The sequence below is a fragment of the Helicoverpa zea genome, chromosome 1 (assembly GCF_022581195.2).
Source record: "Helicoverpa zea isolate HzStark_Cry1AcR chromosome 1, ilHelZeax1.1, whole genome shotgun sequence".
Classification (NCBI taxonomy): Eukaryota; Metazoa; Arthropoda; class Insecta; order Lepidoptera; family Noctuidae; genus Helicoverpa; species Helicoverpa zea.
The window spans coordinates 11,914,471-11,937,730 of record NC_061452.1 but is presented as its reverse complement, the minus strand read 5'-3'; the positions used below and the strand labels follow the sequence as shown (position 1 = coordinate 11,937,730).

Sequence of the window (23,260 nt, the reverse complement as noted above, 5' to 3'; positions counted from 1 at the left end):
TGATTATATTATAAGTTTGTGTTTAGATCACGTTGTTCATGAACTTGTTTGGTTTCTCACGTCATTGTCACGTGATTTGTACTACAAATAATATACAAAAACCAGTTATACATGAATTCGATATTAATTGTAAAAAAGTTATCGGAATATATTATGCACCAAATAATTTTCCTTGGAATAGAATTTATTTATTTATCTATGAAATTTCTTTCCCAGATTTCATTGAAGTTTTTAGCGTTACTAGATTCACCTTAATTTTATTTCAGTGTTCTTCAAGTACATTTAGTTAATAAAAAAATTTACACTATTACATTAATTATTTTACAATTAAAATTAAAAACTATTCTAGTAAAACTATATTTCAGTGTTAGCTCTTTTTATGAACAATTATATTAGGTATAGTTTCCTAAGGTACCATAATCAAATTCAAATACTTTGATATATTAAATTAATACAAACGAAACACAGTTATGATAAAATAAAAATACTTATAGATTGATTGACCTGACGACTGAACTGACGACGTAATAACATTCATTGATTATTGATATAATAATGTTGTTTTAATGCTCCTCAATTGTTAAAACGGTAAACAACCAGCAAAAATATTTTTATCGTAACTGCAACGCCATTGCAAAGTTACGTCGTCAGTTCAATCGCGACGTGTCAGGAACGCATTCTCTGAATGGCCGAACTATAAACATACGTAAACAGTTCTTATAAAACTTTTGCTTTTACTTTCACGGTAGCGTAACAGTAAGTAGCTGTCTGTTTGAGCTGTCAATCAGAGTGTGATTATCACACAATTGATATCAATGCGTACCCACAATTATGTTATTTATTCAGTAGTAATATTGTTGGCTTTATTATTAAAAGCATTGTATATTTTTGAATAAATATAATTTAAATAAGAATTTAATTTCAATATATGCTCTAAAAAATATGTTTAAAATGTTTATTTACAATATTGCAACTGTATACTAAAATCTCAAGGTTTTTGGTAAATCCTAATATTGTAAAGTCATTTTAAAACAATGTATATGTGTTTATGTACCTATCTAGTAGCTCAATTTATTCCTCAAATTAATTTGAATTAAGGTGAAATCACTTTGCCCGCCGGCTGTAACATAGACTGATTAATTTATAGAAAAACCTTGTTACAATGACTTGTTAAGTGATTTATTCAAAAACACTCATTTATTTTAAAAGATTTAAAACTCGAATGAAAATGATGAGATTCAGAATGTTAAGGCCTTCTGTGATTTGCATAGAGTCATTAAGCTTATTTCTGTGGAAAAAATATTTCATCTAAATCGGAATCCTCTTTGATTGAAACAATTAATTCTTTAGATAACGTGTGTGATATATAATGTCAGATCATTATTGTTTTAATTAAAATTCGAAAAGGTCAATAGTAATTTTGTTTTCCAAATAAAGCATTTCCTTCCTATAGACAACTGTTAAGTCTCCCACGCTCGTTTTACTTTTACGGTAAATGTGAAAACCCCACAATACTTTTATGCATAAGCAAGTATTGTAAAGTAATTAAAACGCTTAATGAGCGTCAATTTCTTCATTTTCCGCCTATAAAATTAGTAATAAAACGTTTTACTTTAACACTTTTACATCACGCATGACTTATAAACCTAACGTCAATTTTTATTAAAGATAACAAGAAGTATGTACTTAAAATTGAAAACGCGATAAATACTTGACAAATTATTATTGCCAGTTTCTAAATTAAAAGGAAAAAACAGCAAAAGATTGACACTTCAAAGCTAATACAAGATGTTTCCTTCATAAAAAAATGTTCTCACAATGTGTTGTAACAATCGCCGTCTCATTTTTATTAACACACGCTGTACGTAAGCATTGAATTAACTAACTTAAGACACCGTCTTCACCTTCCTTAGAAGGAATAATAATAATCTACAACTATTATAGAAGCCACTAAGTATCGTAAAAAAATCACTTTCCATTATTTTTATTATTTTTAAAGATACTCCCATGGTGAATAGCCCCTATAGCCTGCGTAAAATATGAGTATTTTTTTTTTCATATACTTTCTCTATTTTTCCACATGTAGGAAGTAGCGGTGTTTTTTGGTATTAAAATGATTACTTGTAAAAGTGTGCTGATTTTGAGGGTTCCGTACCCAAACGGTAAAACGGGACCCTATTGTTTTCGCTCCTCTGTCCGTCCGTCCGTCCGTCTGTCACCAGGCTGTGTCTCACGAACCGTGATAGTTAAAGAGTTGAAATTTTCACAGATGATGTATTTCTGTTGCCGCTATTACAACAAATACTGAAAACTAGAATAAAATAAATATTTCGGGCTCCCATACAACAAACGTGATTTTTGCTAATTTTTGCTCGATATCCATAAATATATATAGAATATTAGTTTTGATGGTACGGTACCCTAAGTGCGCGAGTTCGACTCGCAATTGGCCGGTTTTTTTATATTTTATTGTTAATTCACTACATCCGATAAATCTAGGTACAATCAAACAGACAAACATTTATCGTATTAGCACGTTTAGAGATATCTTAATGCCTACTGTGTTAGATAATTGTGTAATTGACGTGTGGCAATTACTTAACCGCTTCCACCTGTGATTAATGAGCAGTTTCATTTGTTTATTTACTTATTGTATGCTAACACTTTTGCTTTTGTGTGAAAAATTTTTTTCTTCGTTCATGTTTTGGTATAATTCGTATATCTTTGCAAACTTTTCGTGGGCCGATACTTTCTTTGGGCTCATAAATCAGTATGAAGGTAGTAGTCACGTTACAAGATCAGGTATTTAGCCTGTACCTGAAAGACTGAAAAATATTCATAAAAAAAAAATACGACCATCGGATAACTCTCGGCAGATTGTTTAGTCTACAATATGCATTATTTTAAAACAATTCAATGGCAAAACATAAAAAATATAACAAAAATGTTAATTTTCGAATCCCATTAAGAAACTAAAACTATATCTTGTGTCATCATCATCACCTAATTACTATCTTTTAAGGACGAACCATCTGCCATGCTTCATATAATAAATATCAAACAAACTGGTTTCACTATATGCACCGGAAATATATCTATTTCATAAGCCGAATCAAAAGGTTAAGCATGAATCGCGACTCATCCATCAGCCATTATATTTATTCACTGAGAATTGGACGTCGATAATTACGCAACTTCATGGGATGTAAATGTCAAATGCGGCATTAACGGTTATTTGTTAAGTATTGCGAAGAAAGATTTATGGTTTGTATATAAATAATATACACGACATAATATATACGCCCTTTATCTAATGGAAATCGACCAAAAATAGAACAACTTACATCTCGTACGCAACTCTATCTTACACTTGGTAGCGTAGCCAAGCCAAGTGCAAACTAAATTACCAAATGAACTCAAACTCAAAATATTTATTTGCTTGTTTACTTGTACTAGGTATGGTGTAAGTTCCCGATGTTCTAATTAACAACTATATATAGCGTAACAGCCTCTTTCGGGCGTTGAAGAGGGCTTTAAAACCGATCTAATTTTATCCGTATTTATTTATCTAGCCTTTCTACCTGTATGAAAAATTTTTAGTTTTGTAACTTGGTAATGCAGAATTTTACCTTACATAATATCCACTACTGGTTCAGGCCATTTGAAATCTAAAAATAAACATTGATTTATACTTCAAAACTGCTTAATTCCATTTACCAACAGTTCTCACGACCATGTACGATAAAAAATACAATTTTGCGCAATGTCCTTTTTAGGCAGAAGTAACTTTGGGCCTAGGTTTAATTGTAAAGTGCGTGAATGCAACGTTGGGTACAGTCGCACACTTAGTCTACCTTATGTAGAAATAATGTTATCAAAACGGAACGGAAACTGTATGAATTTCTTGAATGGTTTTAAATTACTTAAATTGTAATTTTTTTTAGGTTCACATGAGTGTATTAGAAGCGGATATAAATAGGTAATGTTTAATCTATTTAATACTTAGCAGGTATGCATAGGTTTTCCAACCTACTTTGGTGTGGGAATTAGAAATCTATACATATAATAAATCTGTAAAAAAACTGTGTCTGTACATTGAATATATTAAAAAAATAGTAATTGGGTGGGGTTTAGAAACAGTAATGGAGCACAAATCCAAAAAAAAAATTCTGTCTGTATGTCTGTATGTCTGTATGTCTGTTTGTTTGTACACGCTAATCTTCCGAACTACTGAACGGATTTCAATGATTTTTTCTTTGTTGTATCAGTATTAGGCCTGGTCAACATATAGGCTATAATTTATCTTCGAAACTTGAAGACCTGATGCAGAACTCCAACAGACCAATAAAACTATAAGAGATACAAATATAGTGCCGTGGCAAAAATTGTTTCATTTGATGAGCATTTTCAGCTGAGATAATAAATTTTAAGATCTGGAACACCTGATGTGGAACCCCAAGAGCCCAGCTTCTCTGTACCATATACAGGTATGCCGTTTTAGCAAAAGTTGTTCAATTTGATAAGCACTTTCTATTGACTTATACAAATTGAAGATCTAAAACACCTGATGTGGAACTCCAGGGGCCCAGCTAGACTATAGCATATAGAGGTATAACGTTTTAGCAAAAGTTGTTCAATCTGATAAGCACTCTCTGTTGACTTATAAAAATTGAAGATGTAAAACACCTGATGTGGAACTCCAGGAGCCCTGCTAGACTATATGAAGCATATGAAGATATGACGTTTTAGCAAAAGTGGTTCAATCTGATAAGCACTCTCTATTGACGTATAAACATCGAAGATCTGGAACACCTGATGTGGAACTTCAAGAGCAATACTCCACTTGAAATGTTTATAAATGAATGTTATGAAATAGGTATGGTGAATCAAAAAAAGTAATTAGTCCGTCTTTTAGACAACGACGATAATGGACACGCATTTTTCTTTTCTCTCTCTCACAAACAAATAATAATGAAGATACAACAACGCTTGAATTTCGTGTTAAGTCACTGCTTAGTACAAATTTTACATACCTAGACGTGGCGTCACGAGCCCCCACTCTCTAACTTTGTTGCGCTATATCTCATTATTATTTTGTATGTCTCTTCCAGACCTCGGGACTACAGAGTTCCGAATTTTTGGGAGGCAAACGTGGGGCCGAAGCCAACACGCTGAAGCCCTTTTGAGACAACTTTAATGAAATGGTGACACAAAACCGACGATTATCCCTTTATACACTATAGAAATGAACCCAAGGACAATCCCCGGTGGACGTCGTTAAAAAAAAGACAATCCCCGGTTCTGTGCTAAACTATTGCTAACAATGGAAGAAAACTACTTGGGCTATTGTGATGGGATGTTAGTGGATGACAATGTATTAGGTACATGTAAAAACGGCAGGTGGAGACTCGCCACCTCACTTACTGGGCCCCCGGGAACCAGTCACTGAATAGCAACAAGAGGGCAACAGGGACATGAGCAGCTGAAGGGTGAGGATACCTCGGCGGACTTTAAACGCAGATTACGCGCTCCCTGTGCTTACCATGAGGCACCTACCCTCCGAGCAGGGCTACTAATCCTGCTCTAGCGACTCCACTCTGGACGGCCAAGCCAAGCCAGAGGCGTGAGACCTTCCCCCGTCATGGTTCACTCCGACGGGCCGGAGATGGGGGACAGTAAACACTCCCTGGAGAACTCAGTATATATAGCCCCGCGGGGTCGCTACTCCCCGTCATCAGACTCAGATGTCCTGCGGTGCCTATATCTCATTATTATTGTCGTTATTATCTCAAGAGCCTTTGTCCTAATTATGTTAGGATCGACTTCCAGTCACGATGCAACTGAGTACCAGTGTTTTACAAGGAGCGACTGCCTATCTGACCTCCACAACCCGGTTACCCGCTCAACCCAACACCCCTTGGTAAAACTTACTGGCTTCTGACTACCCATAACGACTGCCAAGTATGTTCAATGACAGTCGGAACCTACAGTTTAACATCCCCTCCAAATAACGGTCATTGGTATCCAAAATATATGTAGAAAGTACATACGAACTTAGAAAAGTTGCATTGGCAGGCACTTGCCAGACCTGGAATCAAAGACGCACGCTCATACTTGAGAGATTGGTTCTCTACCCACGAAACCACCACGAATTCCACTAAGTCACCATGACTTTGTCATCTATTTAATGTTTTTTTACGTTATAATACGTGTAATATTTTTGCCACACACAACTTAAATGCAGACTAATTAGAATCACTACTTTTATCCCTATGGTCACGTCTATTGCGACTATTCAGATCTTTGATTTTGCTGACCCCATAGTCGCTGGCATAAGGGACAGGATCCGCGTACGAAGTCGCGGGCAGAAGCTAGTCTCTAATAAATTGGAAATATTACAAAAAATTGCGATAAATATTCTTTAGCACAGTACGATTTTAAAGTTGAAGAACAAAATGAAAAAATGACAAGAATTTCTATTCCTTTCGATAAAACTATGCAAGTGCTAGAAAATGTGTAAGTAACTGGAAACAAATCATTATCTGCATACAAAAACTGGCCAGCAGTTATCTTAAACCCACTGACACAGTTCACTCCTGACCGCTTAGTATTATTGTTAGAAACCATTAAGATTAAACTACCTATCATAGATCTGAGTAGTGGTCACTAAACTGTGTCGAGTGTTTATCAAAATCTTTGTACCTACATATGAGTATTTACATTGTTTTGTGGAATGTTTGTAGGTAAGTAGATTGAGGAAGTTCTCCAATCTTAAAGTTTTACCTTGCTATGTTTAGAGTTGGCTTAGGTGGTCTTCCTCTGCTGCGGAAGAATCTGGATTCCCGCGGCCCCGCGCACACGGGCAAGGAGGACACAAGGGGGTTTTAGCCGGTAGGAGTCCGGCATACCCCTCCGCCTCTCCCCAGGCGGAGGAAGTCCATGAGGATTTCCCCCTTCCAAAAAAAAAAAAAGGTGGTCTTCCTCTTCCATATTTCTCTCTGCCTGACTTATTCTTGCGCTGCTTATTAGTTTTTTTTTTACTTCTCATTAATTTTTATGGCGTTCGGTAACACTAAAAGAACAGTATTTTTAATACTTACGAGTATTTCTGTATCAATACCTTCTGTTTGCAATGCTTTAAGAAGCAAAGAAATATAGCAGCTGGTTCCGATAAAACTAAAATGTTACATTATTCATGTTCTCGAAAATAAACAATATACCTTGACATTTCCACTTCTATTATAATCTAAATAGGTATAAAACAAAAGGCAGTTTGAAATAATTGGGCACACCTAGGGCTGCCATCTCGAATTTCACCAAACCCGGACAAACATTAAAAAAACCCGGACATTTGGCGTAAATCGCATTTTTTCCCCGAAGGAGTACGATTTTTTTAAATAAAATAATACCTAATTTGTAATCCATTTACTATTAACACATACTTAAATCCAATGAGGTGCTTCCTTACATGAAAAGTGTCCGGGTTTTCCCCGGACACTTCTTGAAACCCCGCCCGGACGGCCCCCGGACGGCCTCCAAACGAGGACAAATCCGGGGAAACCCGGACGGATGGCAGCCCTAGGCACACCGCATTTAGGTCAGAAACAGATCACGCATAAAATTTGCAAACCGCGGTATGTGATCTGATGGTAACGGCAGATTAAATCTCTAAGTAGAATTGTTTTAGTATTGCACACCTGTTCCATGTCAGTTTTATGTATCCCTGATTACTGCGAGATATAAAACATGAGGTGCTTTCAACCAATATTTTTTTCTATAGATACATAAACTTCCCTCAACATATGCCACTTTTTACTTCAAATCATCACAATTTGCACCCAAAGCACGTTTCTGAAAATCCCAAAGAAAAAACCGTTCATAGGTCACTATCACCATAACCTGTGAGGGGTGAACGGAATCCTTAGTACGCAGCACATTAGTCATGCGAAGTAAACTTGGAAGATATAACCAACTGGAGACGCCATTGCCGTGTCTTCCCCTATACTAAACGTTTTAGAGCTTCACTTTTTTGGTGGGAAATCATCAAATAACCCCCAAATGGTGATAAGTTTCAGACTCTTACTAACTAAACCCCACCATGTTCCTTCTGGAACTCTGTTTACCAGGGCCGCGGTATCTCTTTCGAACAATCCTACAGCCTCGATGAGAGCGGCTCTTACTCAAGTATATTGGTAGATTTTTTCACTTGTCGGGCCCGTAGCGACTCCGGTCGGTTCGATGATCTAAGAGGTAAAACGATATGACTTGTTCTGTACCGTTGTGAACGCGCGTCTGCCGTTTTATTTTATTGCTGGGATATTGCGATTTAATAAGCGATCTGCGGTCCGCGATAAGCGATTTTTTTTTGTCAGTTTGTATTGTTACATCATAATGTAACGGGTGTTTTCTCGGATGATTTAAGAACAGGCTTATTTTTAAGAAAGGCTTATTTTGGCTCTAGGATGTCATTAACGTGGTTATTATAACCTTTTGAGAATGGAATCTATATTTAGCTCTCTGGAATAGTAAGTGTTTTGTTTCGTTATTTTTGCTATGGGAGAATCTTCTAAAGTATGTGAAATATATTTCTCTCTTTATAAATATAAAATTTCTTTTTCTGCACGATTGCATCAAAACCCAGAGCAATAAGGAAATAAAAACCGCAATATTGCTATGTTTAGTTTTATTACATTTTCATTGTAGTCTGTTCCCCTTTTTGACTTAACACTTAGACAAGATCATAAGGAGTCCGACAATTGTTTCTACCTAGGCTACTTTAAGTACCTAGATAGACGTGTCTAGACGACATTTCGGCTACACTTTTAAAGATAACATCACGAAAATTTGCCAAACCATTGTGTGTTTTATCACCTTGTTATAGGGTTTAAAATAGCATCGCAAAAATAAGTGGGCGATTTTGTACATGCATCGTTTTTGCCTTATTTCGTGTTTTTAACTGTTTTTTGTATGAAAAAGATTCCCTTATCGGTGTTAGTGTAGGTGTTAGGTTAGGTTACTGCCATTCATAGAGATGAAAAAGGTTTTCATTCATATTGTTGCTATGGTTCAAAATATGGCCAACTTGAATTGTTTCTAGAGAACAACTTTATAAATGTATCCTTAGATTACTTTTTAACGTTCCGTTTTACCCTCTGGGCATGGACATCACTGTTCGTTTGTCACCAGGCTTTATCTCATAATACGTAATAGTTAGACTATTCCAATGTTCACATATTATGATGTATTTTGTTAGTACTGTAACTATTAGTACTGAAAACTAGAAAAAAAAAATTGTTTAGGCCTTTTGCTCGTTTTTGTTCAAAATTGATAACCGTTTGTACCCTTCATGAGCGAGTCTCATTCTCACTTAGCTGGCTCTTTAAAATAAGTTTCTTAACCCAATTCAACCATCATCCAAACTACAATTTTTCAATCCATGACTACAATAAAATAATGACCGGGTATTAAAACTATTACTAACGCCACATTACTGGTACTCCCACACTTAGTATATGACCTTTGCATTACGTAACTGTGTGGGCTATGCAAAGGCAGTCATTTTAAATACGTCAAAAGGTTACTTACCTACAGGCTTGGGTCTTGATGTCTGCGTAATTACTTGGTCGTTGGTTTATTGGAAGTAAACGCTAAGTTTAAAATTGTGGGTGTTCTGTTTTGGGCATATTTAAGCGCCGGATTTTAGTGTGTGGTATCTTTCATTTTGTTAAGTTTTCTTTACTCATGTCGATGCCCGTTAAATCGCTTGGAAAAGGTTGTGTATATCTACGTATACCTCCAGTTATTAATATTAATAATGCGAAAGTTATTCTGCCAGTCCGACGTTCACACTAAAACTATTAGAAATTTAGTACACAATATGGTCTATCTAGTAACCACGGGAACAGCTAGTAACGTTTAATACATTTCCACCTTCACATCAACCAACACACGTCAAATTACCATCTCAAAATATAACATATTAGCATACAACACTCCAACACCATGTTCAAACATATCGCAAACCAGACAGCGTGTCCGAATATATGTTTGACACGTTACCGATCGTTTTCGACCGCCCAATTGTGACACAGATTGGATAACCATAACATAACGTAACCAGGAGTTCTGACATTGCGCAACGTTGGGCTGTCCAACAGCCAACGCATAAGTATCGATAAAATGTATTGTGGTTATAAATATGATCGATTAAAATAATTTTGTGGGTCGATGGAGCAATTTATTGTGCTATGATTTATTGGGTGCATTTTGACGTTTGCTTAGGGCTATGAGTGGACCCAATAAAAGTATCGGTGATTTAATGATAGTTTGATGTTTTATGATAGAGAGATAGAATGTTTTGTAGATGCAATAGGACAAAATAAAGGTCACTTACCTTACTACTTAAGTAACCAAGTAGGTGGTTGACTGCCTCGTTGGTCTAGTTGTCGCAAGTGTGGCTGCTGAGCACGAGGTCTCGGGTTCGATTCCCGAGTCGGGCCGAAATCGCTTTGTGGGTTTTAGAAGACTTTCACAAAGCAGCCCGAAGCCTGGAAGTTGGTGATTGATTCACCCGTGCATCGGAGAGCACGTAAATGTCGGTCCTGCGCCTGATCTCTTTCCGGTCGTGTCGGATTCCCGTCCCATCGGGCTATGAGAGTGAAGGAATAGGGAGTGCACCTGTGTCTGCGCAAATGCTTGTGCACTATAATATGTCCTGCGCAGTTGGCTAATCTCCTTACATGAGAACAGCCGCCGTAGCCGATAATCGGCTAGGAGGACATCATCAACCAAGTAGGTAAGTTGCCATGTGGTAGGAAATAAAATGGTTCCATATTTGTCGGAAGGCATGTCATAATGTTTAATATCATAATGCCAAAACTTGCCTTTCTTTATGCAAATTATCTTCCAATATTAGCAAAATCAAAATCTTTTACAAAACATAAAATGACTTCCAAAATATTTTATAGGTACTTAAGTATATAACTATTTGTTTATCAACGGCAGTGGGCGTGAATCTCTTTGTATTCAGTTAGATAGCCTGCCGTTTCTAACAGGTAGGCGCCCATGCAAATCGATACGTAATCGACTATAGTATCGATATGCTGTGACATTGAAATCGAGTCGTTTCTATCGATAGTCGAGTATAGTGCTTAGCGGTTTTCTCTTGATGAGCGGAATATTAATCGGTGTCGCGAAATGCATTATTGACAGTTAAAAGTGTTCGACAATTTTCTTCTTGTTTACATTTTTATGTTTATTGATCCTGTATTTTAGGAATGTATTGTTGGAAATTCCAAATATGAGCGAGGTTTATTTTATAAACATATTATCGTGCTTTGAATACTATGAAAGCAAGAAAATTATTTATGTAGAATGTAATGAATATTTCAAAAAGATTAAGCATTTGACACGAAAAAAATAAATAAAAGATGAACGTCCTACTACTTACGTGCGTGAGAGAAAGTTATCATTTTAATTGCCAGTTAATTTATGTCGTGTACTCGCAGATGCAATTAGAAGTCAAATGCGAGATGATCGATCGCCAGTTGTTATGCCAAGATATTTCATTAAATAGATACCTAGAGGACGAGCAACACTGATAATTTCTAAAAGATAGGAACATGGTCCTTATTTCATCGAAATCGGACCGAAGGACCAGTACCTAAAATACCAACGGGACAAAAATATTGACTTTGTTTATTTGTTTCATTTATATATGACAAACTATGAATAACTAGCTTCCGCCCGCGGCTTCGCCGGCGTAGAGTTCGGTTATACCGCGTTTCGAAGAGAATTCTTCAAAATTCCGGGATGAAAACTATTCTATGTTCTTTCTCAAGGTCAATTCTATCTCTGTACCAAATTTTACTAAAATCAGTTCAGTGGTTTAGACGTGAAAGCGTAACAGACAGACAGGCAGACAGACAGAGTTACGTTATTTATAATATTAGTAGGGATATACATAGGCTTACTTACACACATAAGTTATTAAAGTAGTACATAGGTAGGATGTGACTAAGAAAGGTCATTAGTTGATAGTTACGTCACTAAAGTATTATTAATTGTTATGTAAACTGTTGTAATATCAACAACAGGTTAGAATAGAAACTTGGCAAGAGACATTGTAGATGCAATATTGTATTGTAGCTATTGCCTACACGAAATACATTATTATTATTTCTAGATAAATTAAGCCTAAACTTTTACTTAGATAAATTTATCAACCTTCAGAAAACTAGACTTAAAGTAAATTAGACATATACCGTCTTACCACAAAAACTTTTAAACGTCAGTTTAAGACTTGTCTAAAAAAATGTCAAATTATGACGTTGACATATGGTTCATTTTGCAGCCACAATTTTTTTAGACAAGTGTTAAACAGATGTTTAAGTTTTTGTAGTAAGGCCAATAACATTCTTGACTAACGATCTTTAAAATTTTCTCAAGAATATTACCGATCCTCAGTACATAATCAATTTAGTACTTAATTAGCAACAAGATGAGATGTTTAGCAACTTTTAATAACCGCTCGACCTGCCAAGATGTTCTCGAAACGGATTGCGAAAAAATATGTTTTGTCAAAGAACGTGTCTTAAAAATGGAACGCATCCAATCGTCAATAGGAGCGAACCTTTTAAAATTGACGGTGACGAAAGGACCAAGTTAAAGGACCAGGTGCCAAAGGATTTTCAACTCTAACTTGTTGACATAAGGGTGTAGGTAAATGTAGTAGGTAAGTGTGTATGTTTGTTAGTTAAGATGTTCGTTTTTGTCTTCTAAACACATAATAGTAACATGTAATTAGAATCGCGACCACGTTTGTCATTTGACTTGGTAAACAGTTGAGAAGAATGCGAGCTACACAATTTCTATTGAATTTTTAACAGTACATTTTGTAATGTTTTTGTAACTGTAATAAAGTGTAGTGTGTATCCTAACATGCCCATACTTTGAAGTCAGAAACTATGACCTAATTTTTACCTAAATATGGTTTAGTATGTTGTATAAATATTCTAGAATATAATACATAAATAAATATTAGTATTAAACTTATATTTTATTTAATGCAAAAACCATATTTGGCTATCGGTGCCGCTTATTCCAAAAATGGAAAATATTAATATTAAGAGCAAATGAAATCGAGGTGTGACCACAGTTCTTTGCAATCGGGGTTTCTCAAACAAACACACGAAAAAATGGCACTTCCATCTTCATTACTCTTTTTTTTCATCAAATCAAATGAGATTTTCTCCTCCCCGATCAATAAACTCAGAGTAAAATAAAAGCAAGCATCGCATTTGTCTCATAAACTACAATTACAGTCGCGAGGCAACAAACTATCAAGCGATTATATCGTGGCGCGTGCTATCCAGATGTAGTGTCCAGGGTTGGCTGAGCACCTGCTTTTAATAGTTTATTTAAAATATTAGAGATTTAAAAGTGAATAATTTAAATTCAGGTCTTCTGAGACTTTTAGTAACTGAATAGCGTCTTTACAGATCTGTCGATTGTTTTGTAACTTTGTAATTTGCGTTTTTGTGCGTATTTTAATTTGTACATGCAGGCACATATTGCATTTTTTTATATTACGAAAAAAAGCTTAATTAATATTCTCTCATTCATCGTCCCTCACTTACAACGTTGATATTCTATTTTATATTAAACAATCCTGAAAATAAGCAGTTGGCTAATACGTATCAGACCTTACATATCCTATAATCCTTATTTACGATTATAAAAAATATTTGATTAACAAGTACTTAAGTACTAAATTATTCTAATTTTTAAGATAAATCTTATTGCAATTAAGAAATACTTAAACCAACAAACACAAGTAGCGTGCAACCCTAAATGTACCGTAGCAATAGCGCCTGCCCGGGGATGCCTTCACGTATGTAAAAAGAAAATAAAAGTGTAAACCCGTTCCGCTAAGAGACTCCCGTAATGACTAGCTCTATGGGCCTAGCGGGACTCAATAGCTATCGACAATCGACATATCGATAGCGAATGACGCAAACATCTACACCACAAAAACAATTTATTTTTTTCTTACATCATAACTTATATCGAACAACTTATCTGTCAGTAATTACTAATTTTGGTACTTCGGAATGCGGAAAACGAGTAGCTAGTAGCTAATCATGCCATTTAAATATTACAATTTTAATTTACTATACACAATCACATAGTTACCTAACGCTTTGTAATTGACCGTGTCTAATTTTTGCTTACGTGAAATGTCAATTTTTAAATGAAACATAAAAACTCACGCACATGTTATTACAATGACTGCAATGATGTCAACATTTCAGAAAGTTATTAACTGTGTTTCGTCAATTGCTTGATTAGTGTTTACACATTTTTTAAATAAGATTTCTCTTCAATTACCACTTCAAATAAAATTGACATAGACACAACAAGTCATATATCATTCGATCATCTAAATAACTTCAAATAAAATGTTCGCAAACGAACTATCGATTCGCTATCGACAAGTACCCGATCACAGCACTCGTCTCGAAGCGTTCACCCCTGTATATGGGTCAGCCAGCTATAAACGGGTCCTGTGACGTACAGGTGCACCGTTTTATGATCATCCTTTACGATGCATTATGTCAGACATTTGCAATGGCCGTGTACTTCACCTGGTCGTGGGAAGATGTCAAAATGAAGATTGAAGACGGAAGTTAAAGTTATTTAATGCGGAGACAAATTATGTTATAGATTTTAGGAACAATTTGTTAATCAAATAAGGTGTCAATTAAAAAAATAGTACCTATTAGTAACGTAGTTTTTCAACAAAATGTCAGGAAAGTACTGCCAAAGGACAATGCCAGGGTCTGGGCTCAAAGTTTGCCCAGCAGTGGGCGTAGTTCCAGCTGGTTCCATAGTGCACTCTAAACACGAAATCCAAATATTTTTGAAATCGGTCCCAGAGGTCCCGAAAAAAACCGGTTCAAATGTTCTCCATGGACAGTCACTTAAAAAAGTCTGAGCCATTTGCCCAGCAATGAAAGTGGTCAAAATAGGTTCTTTACTGCACTGTTAACACGAAATCCAAATATTTTTGAAATCGGTCCCAGAGGTCCCGAAGAAAACCAGTTCTAATGTTAAACTTGAACAGTCACTTTATGAAGCCCAAGCCATTTGCCCAGAAGTGGGAATGGTTAGAATAGGTTCTTTACTTCACTATTAACACGAAATCTAAACATTTTGGAAATCGGTCCCAGAGGTCCCGAGAAAAACCGGTTCTAATGTTAAACTTGAACATTCACTTAACAAAGTCTGAGCCATTTGCCCAGTAGTGAAAGTGGTCAAAATAGGTTCTTTACTGCACTGTTAACACGAAATCCAAATATTTTGGAAATCGGTCCTAGAGGTCCCGAGAAAAACCGGTTCTAATGTTAAACTTGAACAGTCACTTTATGAAGCCCAAGCCATTTGCCCAGAAGTGGGAATGGTTAGAATAGGTTCTTTACTTCACTGTTAATACGAAATCTAAACATTTTGGAAATCGGTCCCAGAGGTCCCGAGAAAAACCGGTTCTAATGTTAAACTTGAACATTCACTTTATAAAGCCCAAGCCATTTGCCCAGAAGTGGGAATGGTTAGAATAGGTTCTTTACTTCACTGTTAACACGAAATCTAAATATTTTGGAAATCGGTCCCAGAGGTCCCGAGAAAAACCGGTTCTAATGTTAAACTTGAACAGTCACTTTATAAAGCCCAAGCCATTTGCCCAGTAGTGGGAATGGTTAGAATAGGTTCTTTACTTCACTCTTAAGACGGAATCCAAATATTTTTGAAATCGGTCCCAGAGGTCCCGAGAAAAACCGGTTCTAATGTTAGCCAGCCATTGTTAGCAAGCCATTTTAAGCAGCCGCAAATCTAACAACCTCTTTTCTTGAAATAACATTCAGATAGTTAGTGGTTTCACTGTTAACAGGATAAAAAAAAAAAAACAGAAATAGACGTTTAAAGGTAATTGTTGTTTCTCTTGCTTTTCAGTCTCTATCTACGAGTACCACAATCAGTTCTAAGTTCGTGTAGCGTCATGCAATTAATATCCGTAATGGCAATGGAAAAATCTAATCAAGACAAATAAAATAAGCTCGAACACGAGGTAGTAAATAGATACCGTTGAGGAGTTCCCCCGTCTCACTGTCGTCTCCATCGTCGGGTTAGGTCTTAAACTCCACTGTTTTGTGGTGTCGGAGACATATACCCGAATGACAAGTTCTTATTCGATATGAGCTTACAATTTCCGAGAGTTCCCTATTGTTTTAAGGTTTCTATCACCAGACCCTGGACCGAATAACAAAGGAACCATTTGGAAAGTAAATCCTTTCAAACAATAAAATGATTGTTTGAATCGGTTGGTAAACGACGGAGTTATGCACGTACTTACGTAAAAAGAATACAAACGAACAGAGAAACTCCTCCATTTTTTGAAGTCGGTAAAAAAAATCTCGTTCAATACCTCGTATTTGTCGATTAATATTATAATGCATTTCAATTGAGGTAATAAAAGTGGAATACTTAAGAGTTCGTAAGCATATTTTTCGTAATATTGAATAAGAGTCAAACCAGTTTTTCTCAGGACTCCTGGGATAGATTTCGAAATATTTCGGTCTGGGACCTATTATAAGCCTATGGAACATAATACACTATGCAGTTACTGTGGGCAACTCTTGAGCCCAACTTCCATACAAAGAATAGCATTGTCCTTTTGAGGAGGGAGAAAATATAAAAATGAATATTTTATGCGTGTACTCTCTCTAGCGAATCGATCACGGGACAACAACATCACAGGTATGCCAAAGTGCGTGCGTAACATCAGACACAGAAATTATTTAGACAACGTTTTTATTTATTTTTATAAATAGCTTGAATTAATCAATGTCTGTTCGTAGAACAAAAAAATACAGATCTAATTAAAAAAAAATCATGACCGTGTAACAGGCTGATTAAAAACAACTGAAATTGTCTCTTGAATTTCGAACGTCATCGTAGTTTTAAGGAATTTTGTGTTCCGTTTATCTTTTGTTTAGTAAAATGCCTTCTAACAGCTGTATTGAACTGTACCTACGTAAGTTACAAATAATAGCAGAGGAATGAAATATTTATCATGGCGAAATGTTCTAGATTTCTAGCGACACGAATCGATAACATGAATCTTTCCATGCTGTTGCGTATTTCATATCGCTGTATCGGTAGATCTAAACGTATCGCGATCGGGTGTCGTAACAGGCTTGCAATACATTATTTAGAGCAAAGTAAATCAAGTGTGAAAGTATTACTGACCTACTGACGCCCAGTCTTTACTCTCGGCGCCTTTGTGGCAAAAATCTTAAATGCGTTAAAAGGATAGTTAAAAGTTCACTACTTAAAGTATTTACGTAAGTTCTTGTGTGTGAATAAGCGAAAGGAATACCTACATTTATACCTGAAAATGCTTTTAACGATAAGAAGAATAAGCTTCCTGAAGATGGTGCAATAATTAATGATTATAACATTACAAGATCAATTTTAAATACAAACAAAGTAAATACAAACAAATTAGATGAAATAATAGTGGTATCACATTCAATAGAAAAACCAAATATAGCATCAAATGATAATTTTCCTCGGCTTAGGTTTAATAACATTGGCTTTGGAGAAAATCGCGTGAATAGAAGTGCTTTCCACTTTCTATCAATTGAAATTAATGGGCTTGGTGTCTGCGGTCTATTCAATGAATTTATCCATGGCTTACCATAAAATAAAGAAAGTGCCCACATAAGATTTAATTTCAATAGGCCCATGTTCGATTTAGAAGATCTTCAAATTGATCGATGAACGTTAAATAAGACATTTTATGATTTATACTAAATAGCCCACTCCTTTTGATATTCAAATTCAAAATAACTACTTAGCTGTCACATATAGTGGTATATTGAACTCCGTCAAGTGGTTAATTTGATATGTGCAATCTTAGATTTGCAAAATGAACACTTCTTGATAACGCTCCTAATGAAAATCAATATCTTGAATTTGAGTTTGCTGTAATTAAAAGACCATTTAGCGAAACACCATCAGTAGCTAAAATATAAGACAAACCGAAATATAAACACGAAAACCAACTAAAACAAACATAGTGGGTATCAAATGAATGGGAGGAACAGTCGGAGGCGATCGTTAGACACGGCAAACGATCCCCAATGTCGAATCCAATGCCATACATTGTTCGCTGTCGGAAGGAAGCAACGGACCGACGCTTTGTGTACTACTAAGAGCCAGCGATAAGATGTTCACTTGTGTGCTTGGAGAAATTAGGCTTATGTTCGTAACTTGGTAGATGGAAATGTTTGGGAGGTACATGATAGTGAAACTGGTGATTGGATAGATATAAATGATGAAGTAGAAGTCTTTGAATGATGAGGTTGAATTTGATGTAGTGTTAAATGTAGACTGTGTAATTGATGTTAGAAGACAAATTGCAATACACATAAGTAATGAATGTGCGTGTATATTGGAACAGCAAGGTACATAAATTAAGTTATCATTAGATAATGTAGTTCACGTGTTTCAAGATCATAAATACTCATCAAACATTTTTAATATACGGTTAAGTAGAGACTAAAACAAGCTTCGCCTATTCCTAATACGTTGTCATTAACGATGAATAACAATAATGAAACGAAAACCTTCACAAACATAGGTGTCAATAGAAGCTTTCGCCTCGCCTTTTGTTTCATAACAATCTTATTTATAAGTTTAATCTTCTATAGAAAGTTCAACAATTGTATCATTTGCTATAGATATAATCATAATATTGTGTAACGTGTTGATATAAATAGTCTTCATTGTGTCGAAAATGTACCTAATTACATAGTTCCGGTTGAACACAAATACCGATAGGATTGCATGTGTTGTTGCAAGTCAATCATGTAGAACTGTAGACGTTAGTTGAATTATTATATTCATACCGTACACTCATATTTACAATAACAATCGATACATTCACTGGTCATGCATAATGACTATCAGTTGCATTTGAATCAACTTTAGTTTTATCGTATGCTGCTTTGTGACTGTTTATATTTCAAGTCTCTGGACCTGATTTCCAATATGTAGTCTTTTAAACCAATGTCTAATAGTCTTGTCTCTTCTTGTTTCAGCCTAGTTCCGTTCGAGGCGGCTGTGGGTAGCGAGATGGTGTCACGACGTCGAATACTTTCGCGTTCCCGCGACGACCTAACGCAGGCGTTCGCAGCACCCGTTGAGGAAGAGGAAGATGTGTGGTATCAAAAGGATAAACTTTATAAGGTAAGATAGTATTAAATGCAAAGGAATATCAGGGATTAGTATGGTAATAAAAGAAAATAAGGGTGCAGGTGATGTTGAGCGAGTGAAATGATGTGGGACCCAAAATATTACCCTGTGGGAATCCTTGTTAATCTTTGCTATTGGGTGCCTGTCTCTACCTACTTATGTTGTCTGTTATACAATCTTATATTTTAACGTTACTTTTAATATTTCATAGTGTAAGCATACTTTGGTTTATGATATTGACTTTGCACATAATGTTTATGTTCTCAAAGAGTTTCGTCAGGTAAAGTAAACATATGTGGTACTATTCTGAAGAGGTAACAAACGTTAGGTTGCACTGACTGTTGAAATAAGCTTGTGTGTTTCCTCACCTTTTGCTGTGTATTTGAATAATAAAGTCGACTCGCATTTGACTCAAAGCAAACAAATCATGTATATATTTCCAAAAAATGGACAAGTAACAAAATTATGCTATGACGTACGAAGTTACCTAATATGTCTTTTATGTGTTTTCACACTTAGGATTTCAATTACATGCTTAAAGTCTGACTTACTGTAGGAAATAAAATATTTCTAAAGAATACCTAAAACTGCAACCTCTAGTAATTTATAGACACCTGAAGCGTTTCCTGCCATTGTATCAAAGGCTAATGAGCGGCCAATCAAATCATAATAGGCGAACGATACCCAAATTGGTATTTAAACTTTCTATGCATCAATCACGAGGTCGTCGAGCCGATGTAAGTAATGTTCACGGCTCAGTTCACACAGTCACTACCATAATAGCATTGGTAAATGACAGATCATAGTAGAAACCATTATAACAAATTGTCAAAGTGAAATCTATGACTTTCCACAAATTAGGACTTCACGTGACTTTACGTGTGTCCACTTATGGCTGTTAGAGCTGTTTCTTTAGATTACTCTTTAAAGTGCTGTTTCACACTATGAAAATATGTATGCCTTTCTCAATGAATATCAGTTTCTGTTCTGTCAATTATGTTTTCAACAGTTTGTCTCGGATTTCGTACATTCGTGAGTACTAAACAATTATGGTAAGCGCTCGCCGTGAAAGCACCTAAAATGTAGTAACATCATTTTGTCTTACACAACCATTACAATTTTGAATTAATTAACTCAATTTGCAACTTAAAGATTACTGTCTTCCATAGTTGTTCCGCGTGTTATTACGTTTTCCTTTCCTTTGTCTTTGGTTACGTTTTTGTAACCGTTTCCGACGGCTTACTGTTATTAAGGACGTGAGAACTTGCCGTACTATATACTGACTACGACACTTACTAAGTTTCATTTAGCTTCAACATTACAAACGATACCATCGCTATTTCGATATCCATCGACAACTGAGAACAGATAACATTCATGCGTGCACTAAATTCAGTAGCATTGTATTGAAATGTCTTTGATTGTCTAGTGACGTAACAGCCACACAATAGTGTCTCGATTGACTCTCACAATGTTGTTTGTTCGATGCCTCCATTTATAGTTTTTATTAAAGCTTTCGCGGATATAATATCTGCGGTTGACAGTGAAAGCCTGGAATCATGAATGCCACATTCAATCAAAACATTGTTGTTATTGATAGATTTTTCTATTGATTCCTGTGGTTGTGGCTAGGAGTATATTTTCCCTTTTTTCATCCCAATCATAGACGGTTCTTTATGTTTGATTGTATCTGTATGTAGAATCGGTGCAACAAATCAACAATGGGCGAATACAGACTGCGATTCTATCGTAGAATTCCGTTGTTTCTTCAGTTACGCCATAGTTAACTAATTATGTAATGCTAAATGGAAAGAAACCGCAGACTATCGCAAGGTTTTGCATAGGTTTTAATTTCTTGACACCTTAATGACAGGTCTAGGCTTCATTCCTACATTTCGCAAAACTTAGTAAGTAAATGAATCGACTAGAATTTCATTTATCCATTATGGTTAGAATTTCTCAAGAAACGCTTGCCATTTAGGCACATTTAATGCCAAAGTCTTTGCAAAACAAACATTACTCAAGTGGAGTCTTTTCGCAACGTCTGTTGGTCCGTCAATCGTTGTACGATCAACTCTGACCCATTGATCGCGATCGTGACCGATGACTAACAATAAGTTACAGCATAGCAAATTGTCCGGAAACATCTGGTCGCGTACACTTTTGACCTTATCGCTGTGCAATGTCAAATTGCAAGTGATTTATCGAAGCTTACAAGCATTACTGTAACAGAGAGTATTGGTAACCAAGATGGAGCGCGTGATTTTGTGAAATTCAATTATATACTTTGGTAATACACAAAGAAATAACAAAATTTTAAAAGTCAATAGTACTCGGTAAAGGATCAATTCGTGTAAAGTTTTTAGCTGTAACTAGTCATTCTAGGGCCATTTTTTTGTCTCATGAACAAGAGGTATTGATTCCTCAAAGAGTCCGTCCAAATTCAATTCTTTGTTAAATATTTTGCATCGAATGCAGTCACGTCTTCAATCGGAGTGCGAATGATTGTATTAACCTCAGTATTGCCGGATATGTCTAAGGGCGTTGATCTGACAGAACCGTGGGAGGGCCATATTGACCTTAACAGGTCCAGTTCAGCAAATAATTGAAGCCAAACGGTTCATTGAAATTTCTGCTTTGTTGTACAAAACGTAATCTTAATAATGATGATGCAGATTGTCCAGACTTTTTTTAAAAGACATTTGATGGTGTTCTTTTTTACTTTTTTTACCTTTACAACATCTGCGATTTTATTCAAACCTTACAATTGTGTATATTTTTTTCTTATTTTGTATTAATTTTTGAAACATTCTTTAACCTTTTCAAATCCACCGTCTATAGAAATTTCTAGATCATCAGAGCTAACCTTACCCTTTTTAATCTTAACAATTTTATCATCTGCCATCACTGGACAGTCTGACGCCTGATTTGCATTACTTTAACATTTTGCAAGTGCATTTGTACAATGAAGTCACGAATCTAACTGACTCTATATTTCGCTTTTAATATCAAGGCTCACAGAACCGTACCGAAATTAAGAAATGAATGCAACTCAAAAGTAGTTCAAGGTCACCTGTGATTCTATTTCGTTTCTTTCAAGTCGGTATGATTTTAAAGATGGAAATTATTCCATTCATGTTGTAAGTTTACGAATTTGGTATTTCGTGTTTAATTTTTGAAGAATTTAGTAACTTACCTTGCTTTTCTTTCAAGGTCGTCTCTGTTCTTTCGGTTTCTGTTTTAGGTTTATTTACCTTTCCAAGTACACTGCTTTGATTTCTCAATATTAATAGCTCGTCGAATTCCTCCATAAATTATTCTATCCTAGATTCCTCTCTCAAGTAATGCTTACCATTCAAGACATTCATGTCACACCGCTGTATCAAAACACTCTAATCATTGGTCGATTGTGTATAAATATACACCAGTGTCCTTATTACGGCCTACAGTGGTCGGCGCATGCTCTGTCGCAACACCTCACACTCGCTATTAGCCAACCCAGCTGTCTGTCTAGTCGTTGATTTTACGACAAAAATTAACACCAGCATATTACTATGCGATACAACGCTTTGATACGTTGCACAAGATATTAGCAAAAATATTTTTGATAGATTTTGTTTTCGTTTGATAGGTTGCTCAAAAACCTTGGGCGTTTTAATTAATCTGTGTTGCATTTTATATTCAAAATAGTTCTGATATTATTTTACAGGTATTTCAAAAAAAGGCCTCTCTCATCACAACACGGAAAATATCTAACTATTGTTTGAAGTAACATCTCCAAAGAAATTCCTATGACGTTTTACATAACCATCATTTCTCCCATCATCTTTCCATGATAGTAATTGTTTTAGACACTTTAATTGTGCAGAGATCACGATCCGCGTGACGTTCAACGATCCTACGAACACGACATACTGCATACGTATCTAATGAAAGTGAAATCTTG

At 35.6% G+C, this 23,260-nt stretch overlaps 1 protein-coding gene across 6 annotated transcripts in view; it reads left to right on the top strand.

Annotated features, from left to right (window-relative positions):
• Positions 1-23,260, top strand: part of LOC124630432 — a 148,727-nt gene that overhangs the window by 60,633 nt on the left and 64,834 nt on the right. For all 6 annotated transcript variants that reach the window (XR_006984429.1, XR_006984428.1, XM_047164354.1 and 3 more), the window contains exon 2: positions 19,161-19,308. Coding sequence is in view for 4 of the 6 variants with exons in the window: in XM_047164354.1 (XP_047020310.1) it covers positions 19,161-19,308 (148 nt within the window). In the remaining 2 variants the exon portion in view is untranslated. The remainder of the gene's footprint in view (positions 1-19,160; positions 19,309-23,260) is intronic.